The sequence below is a fragment of the Mus pahari genome, chromosome 20 (genome assembly GCF_900095145.1).
Source record: "Mus pahari chromosome 20, PAHARI_EIJ_v1.1, whole genome shotgun sequence".
In the NCBI taxonomy this organism is placed as follows: Eukaryota; Metazoa; Chordata; class Mammalia; order Rodentia; family Muridae; genus Mus; species Mus pahari.
This window is the reverse complement of record NC_034609.1, coordinates 46,257,718-46,265,578: the sequence shown is the minus strand read 5'-3', so window position 1 is coordinate 46,265,578 and position 7,861 is coordinate 46,257,718. Positions and strand designations below refer to the sequence as shown.

Genomic DNA, 7,861 nt, shown 5'->3' with positions numbered 1-7,861 from the left:
TTTATTATATGTAAGTACACTGTAGCTGTCTTCAGACACTCCAGAAGAGGGCGTCGGATCTTGTTACGGGTGGTTGTGAGTCACCATGTGGTTGCTGGGATTTGAACTCAGGACCTTCGGAAGAGCATTCGGGTGCTCTTACCCACTGAGCCATCTCACCAGCCCGCAACAAGTGCTCTTAACCACTGAGCCACTCCAGCTCCCAAGGCTGATGTGTTTTGTTCAGTTTTGTTCCGATGTGTTTGATTGTAGTCCTGGCTGTCCTAGAACTCACTCTGTAGACCAGGCTGACCTCAAACTCAGATTTGCCTGCCTCTGCCTCCCAAGTGCTGGGCTTAGAGGCATGTGCCACCACTGCCATCGGGCTAAGCAGACTTTCTTAAAGGTAGCAAATTGATGGATAATCCTTAAGGTGACTTGCTATTAGATGTTAACATCTAGAATATTCTCTGTGTAATGTCCTCATTAGGGCAGGAGTGGACAGCAATTCACAATAGTGACTGAGGAAAAAGAATACCCCTACCAGTGATACCCTTGGAGCTAGAACAGAATCCGAGACCTGAACCGTCACTCTGACGAGGGTGAGAGTCTCTCCCTGTGCACACATAGTACACAGTGGCACATGCTGAGCACTGACCGTCCATCTCAACCAGGAGCTGGTTGAGGGTCTGTTCCTCTTCCGTGTTGGAGAACCCGGACATGGAGGTGGAGCGCTTCTTTCCCACAGCATCGATCTCATCGATGTACACTATGCAAGGGGCCCTGGTTCGCGCCTCCTTGAAGAGGCTTCGCACTCGGGCAGCTCCCAGGCCTGCGGGAACACAGCATCAAAAGATAGATAAAGGAAACCAAATCCTATTTTTGGGTTACAGCCAGGCAAAATCATTTATGACTACTCTCTCAGATGAACCCGAAGTAGCCAGCATCTTGCCATCCTAGCTACCCAAGCCACAGTGACAGGGGAATCACGGCACATGACCACCAAGCTGATGTGGGCCGACGCTTATTTTGTGGTTTAAGATAGGTTTCTCTGTGTAGCCCTGGCTGTCCTGGAACTCACTCTGTAGACCAGGCTGGCCTTGAACTTGGAGATCTGCTTGTTTCTGTCTCCCAAGTGCTGGGTTAAAGACATGCATATCACTACTACTCTGCTTGGCCCAAAGCTTATTTTAACTTGGACTGTTTGTCCTTCTCTGTTCCATTTAGCGCCTCGTGTTAGGGAGGGCTATATGGAAAGCCATCCCAGGCACTAGGCCAGTGAACCTGCCCACACGTTCAGCCCATACCTACCTCCAATCACCTCCACAAATTCTGGGCCAGCCATTGCTAAAAAGGGCACCTGAGCCTCCGTGGCTACTGCCTTGGCCAACAGCGTCTTCCCACAGCCAGGGGGCCCCAGCAACAGGGCACCCTTTGGAACCTTGGCACCGAGCTGAAGGAAACGCTCTGGGCTCTAGGCAGGAATAGACATGCGACACTAAGGACTCAGCATTTAACGGAGAATGTTTAAGTGACTTACATGAAGAATAGCCTGTGATAGTCATGAACCAGCTATAGTTTCAGTGTGTCCAGAAAAAAGCAAAAAGCTTCATATGGCTACAGCTCCAAAAGAAAAGATGGTCCAATTGGACTATGACACTTCTCTTCTGATGGACAGCTGTATCCTGGCATTGCTGGTTTATCAGGTACACACATACTTATAGTACCCATGAGATGACGAAGTCACCCTTAGCCCATTCCATCCCATCCATGGAACTCCAGTCTCACAGTGAAAGTGTCTGCTCACCACAGCCTTCCTTCTTAGAGAGAAGACACGTCACCACCAGTCACCTCTCACTGGCGGAACACCCAAGTCTCACTCACCTTCAGATAATCCACAAACTCTCGGACTTCCAGCTTGGCTTCATGCATTCCCGCCACATCTTGGAAGCTGACTCCTTTCCCTGTCTTCCCGTCCACAATGGTGAAACGTGCCATCTTAAGCTGATTCTGTGCAGAAAGAGTCAGGGAGCGAAGCTCTGCATCCCTAACAAAGCAGGGAAGCAGCAGCTGCTCTGCCCGACCTCCATCCTGGGTGGAGTGGAACCGCTTCCTCTTCCAGCCCAGGAGGACCAGCCTACAGTGAGCCTGCTCCCACACTTATGATGAAGATCACAGACCACTTCAAACACACGAGGGGAAATCTTTGGTTTGTGTCGTTTATATTAGGAGGGAAGTCACGTAGCAATTTATGTTTTATAAAATTAGAGCTGGAGAGATGTGTCAGTGGCTAAGGCACTTGGTTTTCTTACAGAAGACTATGTCAATTACTAGCACGCACAGTAAGAAACTAGACAGTTTTCTTATAGAAGTTTGCCTTCCAGATGAATTCCAGGAGATCTGACACTCTCTTTTGGCCTCTGTGGGCTCTGCATGCATGGGGTGCCCATACATGCAGGCAAAACACTCACACACATAAAGTAAACTTTAGAAAGATAAATGAATAAAGATAAAGTCTCTTTGGGCATGGTGGCTCATGCCTTTAATCCTAGCAGGCAAGCAGACTTCTGTAAGCTCCCTGTTAGCCTGGTCTACACAGCTCCAGGCCACCAGGCCAGCATAGTGAGATCTTGTCTTGCGAGAGAGGGAGAGAGAAGGACAACACAAACCCCTCCTGGGGTAAGGAGCATCCACCTAGCATGTACAAGGCTCCAGGGTTAACTACCAACACCACCCAAGAAGACAAAGGATCCTTAGCTAAGGAGACAGAAATATGCTTGTGCTCTGTGAGAACCCAGCGTCACTCCCGGGTGGGAAGGAGGCTTCCCCAGCCTGAGCCCGAGGGATGGAGACGCCGCCGTGGGGGAAAGAACACTTTCTAAGGTCCAGCCCGAGGAGGGAGGGAGCTTTCCTATTAAAATTTCCTAAGCAAATTTTAATGTCTCTCTTATTGGCTAATAAGAGAAACTAAGGAGAGAGAGAGGGGGAAAAACAAAAAAAGCAGCCCCACTCCCAGCTGACGAGGGACACAGAACACAGCTCCCTATGCAGAGCGGGCTCAGTGGCCCCCATGTCAGAACATGTGACACTGGTTACCCCGCTCTCCAGTCAGTTGAGCAGGAGAGAAGGCTGCTGGTCAAGGCTTCTATCTAGCCACTGTAAAAAGCTCATTTTCCCCGGTTGGAAGTGGCACTCTGGAGGCAGAGTCAGGAGGCTCTGAGACTGAGGCAGCCTGGGGACTTTTCCATGGACTTTTGGGAGGAGTCAAGCTCTTACACCAGTATCCAGCACCACAACTTACAAAAGCACTGAATCCGCCTTCCCTTCCGGCCATCCCCGCCAGCCGGAACACATACCACAGGATGGCCAAGCCCACTGCTGTCATCCCCAGGGCGTAGAGGGCACTGGGTAAAAAGAAAAGGCAGTTATGGGGTTGGAAGTCATTGTCAGGTAACTGATGGATCAGAGCCTTAGCAGCCAGGACCTCTGAGTCTGAGGCCAAGGCAAAAAGCAGACATGTTTTCCTGTCCCACTGTGATCGACTTTCCTCTTCCACACAGGCTTTCAAGTGTTTAGATCGAATGTACATTCTATTCTGCTATGTGACAATGCCCAACAAAGCAGGTTCTCCTATGGCTAACAGATCGAATTTTGCCATTTGAACTAGTAAATCAAAAACAAAAAAAAGACTTGACAGAATTAAGTTCTATGATTAGGCTCTCAACATGAGAAGAGGAGGACCACCGTGCCCTACCCTGTACCTCCCGGTCACCTGCCTGTCACTTAACAATAAACCAGACAGCCTCAGGGTGGGAGGTTTCAGCATCTGGGTTGTGCAGATTAGAGGAAGTCATTTTCAAAGGAGTACTTGCTAGATACTGGATTGCCATATCTCAGGTCATAAATCCACAGTAAACTTCGCTTTAGACCCAGGATTCCATCCTTGTTGCTTTAGCAACACTTATAGGTTTCACAGACTCACAATATACCAAACAGCGCTAAGATGCCTCTGAAAGAATTTCTATTTACTATCGGCCTTTCTATCTATTCTGTTCTGGTTTCCTCTGCAGAAAACAGCAAGCCCAGAGAACTCCCACCAACAGGGAAAGACAGAGAAAGTTCCAGCAACCTACAAGGCCATCCCTGCACGCTCACACTGCTGGAAACTTCCCTGGGGACACAGTCAACCATCAGCAAGGGTAGTTCGAGATGTGATCTGGTCAGGGTGTCTCACATTGCAAAGTCAAGCTGGGTTAGGTCAAGTCCACAGAACAACTAACATACTTCCCAAAGAATCCTGTCCGCTTGTAGGACACGGGAATCCTGTCCTTGCTCTCAATGTTCAGCTCATCTTCGGCTGCTCGAAGCTTCTCTTCAAATTTGTCGATGTTTGCAACCTGCATCCGATACATCAGGGCCAGCCGCTGAGGGCCAAAAGGAGAGTGGGCAGAGCGAGGGTGAAAGGTCAGCACTTAGCACTGGCACACTCCATGACAACAGTGCTCCAAAGAGGGCATCTGGTAGAATGCCTACCAAGTTCTCGTTTTCTCAAGTACAGCCTAGCATGACAACCTCAGGAGATGCTACAGCCTAGCATGACAACCTCAGGAGATGCTACATTTTCTGATGGCAATGCTTGCACTAAGTAACCCTTTGCCCTGCCACATGGGACTCCCCACAGGGACAGGCACCTGCAGAAGTCACAATCACCCCCAAGGCCAATCTAGGTCACCAGTCTCAGGTCACCAGTCTCAGGTTTCACTATTTTTTGTTTTTGTTTTATGAAACAATAATCTGCTTGTGTAACCCAGGGTGGCCTTGAATTCAAAATCCTCCATAATGAGCCACCCTGCCCTGTTTCTATGCTGAGAGCTCAAGTTCTAACGCACTTCCGGACTTAACTTGAGCCAACAACTGATGATGGGTGCCAGCCCCACAGCCGCAGAGAAGTCTTCACACTGCCATGCTCAGGGTGAACTGGTGCAGGTGGCAGCCAGGAGGCAGTTACGTATCTTAGCCGCCGTTTGCCTTGCCTCCTTCTGCCCAGTAGCTGGGCACGGGGCAGTCATACTTTCAGGATTCCCTTCTGACCCTAGATCTTTGACCTGGCTTTCCCCAACATCGAGCCATTCTAACACCCACAGCACTGCACAAGGGCAAAGGGCTGAAACGACCCTCTTAACTATACCAGACTCAAGAACAAAGGGTCCTGATCCAAACCCTAACCATCCGCAGTGCTCTTGGAGCTCCTGGGCCTGCCTCATCCAGGCCCTCAGCAAGCAGAGCGCCCTGTGCTCTGTGCCCTGCGCCCTGTGCACCTCTGCTTCACCTCAGAGGAGGAGCTTCTTGTGCTCTTCCTTCATCCTTGTGACTTAGATGGATTTGGCTCTTCTTTGACTGTGTGTGCTGATCCCATATCCCCAGCTCTTCTAAATTATCAGCAGTGTGATCTAACAGAACTTGCTAGGCCAGGTGACATTCATGCCACCCACATGCAGGTAAGAACAATCGCAAGTTGTCCTTTTGGGGTACAGAACATGTCTGCTGAAATAAGATACACACTATGCTGGAAGAATAGGCTCATTGCAGTCAGTAGAGACTGCCTGCGCCTGCAGTGTGGTGTGGCTCCGCGAACACAGAAGAGCAGGATGACCCCTCAGTGCATTCTCCTGCACCCAACCTCAAATAAAACATGAGAAGGAGATAAAAGAAAAAAACTCAGGGTCCACCAGCTAAGTGGATACACACACCTTTAGTGTCAGGACTTGGGAGGCAGGGACAGTCTATTTTACATAGAAAGGTTCAGGCCAGCCAGAGACACAAATATTTAAGGCTCTAGCTTTAAAAAACAAAAGCCAAACAAAACAGAGTCCTAATGAACCCTATACTCAAATAGTTTCAAGGCTCACTCAGAAATAACCAGGAAAGATGGACAAGAATTCCATCTTTTATTGTATTTGAGACAACAGCTTTGCAAGCGAGCCTTCAGGACTTAGTAATAGTTATAGCACTGGGGGAGACCTAAGAGGGACACTCTCGGGACAGAAGCAGAGTATGGTGAGGCTCACCCTCACTTTGGCTGTCCTCTGACACCAGTCTCCACAACTTCAACTGACGACTCTCACGCTGGGGGGGGGGGGGGGGGGGGAGGGGGCACTTCTCTGCTCTCTAACACGGAACCTCCTGCCAGATCTGAATCCTTCCCCTATCCCATACTCCTCCAGGGCTCACAGCCTGCCAGCCTGCTATGAGCACAAGCCCTTACTGTTCTGAGTTCTAGCCCCTCCCCAGTACGTGTGTGTGTGTGTGTGTGTGTGTGTGTGTGTGTGTGTGTGTCCCTCATAGCCCTCAAAGGGCAGAGCTGACTGTGGGGTCAGCAGGCCTCACACTGACAGCTCATCATCTATTTTGCATCCATCCCTACCAACCATCCCCTTAAGAGCTATGTCTCAAACTGCTTACAGCTACTCCTTGCCACCTCAGCTCTCCCAGACCCTCAGGACCTGAGACAAAGCTCCTTCCTTCTGACTTCCCTGCCAGCCCTGCACATGTCCAGATTAGCCCAGCACCACTTCAGGGCTTCAGGTGGTCTCATTTCCTTACCCCAAATATCAGGCAGATACTGTCTGGAATCAATTCTCACTTATTTTCACCTCTTCCACTCTGAGCCACCATCAGAGCTCTTTCCTGCCAATCCTCTGACTACCTTCCTTAAGGTCCACCTTAACAGGCACAGGCCAAACCCTGCCAGCAAGCCCTATTCTGTACACATCTTGTTCAAGACAACCAGACAAGCCCACGTTGGAGGGCTGATTGAAAAGGGGACACTTGCTGGGAGTAGTGGCACACGCCTTTAATCCCAGCACTCGGGAGGCAGAGGCAGGTAGATTTCTGAGTTTGAGGCCAGCCTGGTCTACAAAGTGAGTTCCAGGACAGCCAGGGAGCCAGGGCTACACAGGGAAACCTTGTCTCGAAAAAAAAAAAAAAAAAAAAAAAAAAAGAAAAGGGACATTCCCAATTTCCCCAGTCTTTCCAATATATTCACCCCGACTCACAGGCCGCCCAAACACCACAGCTCCAGGATGCAGATAGACTTCCACCACATCACTCTCGGGCACCACCTGCACACGCTGCACCTCGCCTTTAGCCAGCATCTCGTTGACAAAGTCAGCCCAGGAAATACTGCCTCCACTTGTACTGAGGGAGTTCAGAAGGCTCATGACAAGAGCAATGATGAACAGGGTGCGCAGCCTCTCTCGATACATCTGGTCTTCCCGCTCTTTTCGTCTCCTCTCTTCTGAAGGAACACAGGGAGGATAGGACGTCAGGAGTCAGGCACAGGCTCCCACGGGCAGGCTCTCACTTCTATCTCCCTCCTTAGGAATGCTCAGCACTGTAGGGAAGGGTCTGTGTCTTGATGAATCCTGGGTAATTTGTTGTTTTCAGGTTACCCTAGCCCTTGCATGGTTGTGCACACCTTCAATCCCAGCACTTGGAGACAGAGGCAAGATGATCTCTATGAGTTCAAAGCCATCCTGGTCTATACAGAGAGCTCCAGGACAGCCAGCAGTACACATAGAGACCCCATTTTCACTCCACCGCCAAAGGAGAGATACATTTGACAAATGCTACCCACATGCTATCTGCAGGCACTGGGACTTTATTCCCTGAAGTCACTTCTGAGGAAGAAGTGGTCCCACTGCTAATGACACGTAATAACTTTTAAAGTCAAAAGTTTCCTAGGGAGTCGGGCGTGGTGGCGCACGCCTTTAATCCCAGCACTTGAGAGGCAGAGGCAGGCAGATTTCTGAGTTCGAGGCCAGCCTGGTCTACAAAGTGAGTTCCAGGACAGCCAGAGCTATACAGAGAAACCCTGTCTCGA

At 50.0% G+C, this 7,861-nt stretch overlaps 1 protein-coding gene across 2 annotated transcripts in view; it reads right to left on the bottom strand.

Annotated features, from left to right (window-relative positions):
* Spg7 (SPG7 matrix AAA peptidase subunit, paraplegin) overlaps positions 1 to 7,861 on the bottom strand; it is a 35,132-nt gene that overhangs the window by 16,688 nt on the left and 10,583 nt on the right. The window contains exons 4-9 of one of the 2 annotated variants that reach the window (XM_021220085.2): positions 7,035 to 7,276; positions 4,264 to 4,403; positions 3,281 to 3,383; positions 1,864 to 1,989; positions 1,291 to 1,453; positions 638 to 811 (exon numbers count right to left, since the gene is read on the bottom strand). In XM_021220085.2, coding sequence (XP_021075744.1) covers positions 638 to 811; positions 1,291 to 1,453; positions 1,864 to 1,989; positions 3,281 to 3,383; positions 4,264 to 4,403; positions 7,035 to 7,276 — 948 coding nt within the window. The remainder of the gene's footprint in view (positions 1 to 637; positions 812 to 1,290; positions 1,454 to 1,863; positions 1,990 to 3,280; positions 3,384 to 4,263; positions 4,404 to 7,034; positions 7,277 to 7,861) is intronic. The other variant, XM_029532561.1, reaches the window with a different exon arrangement.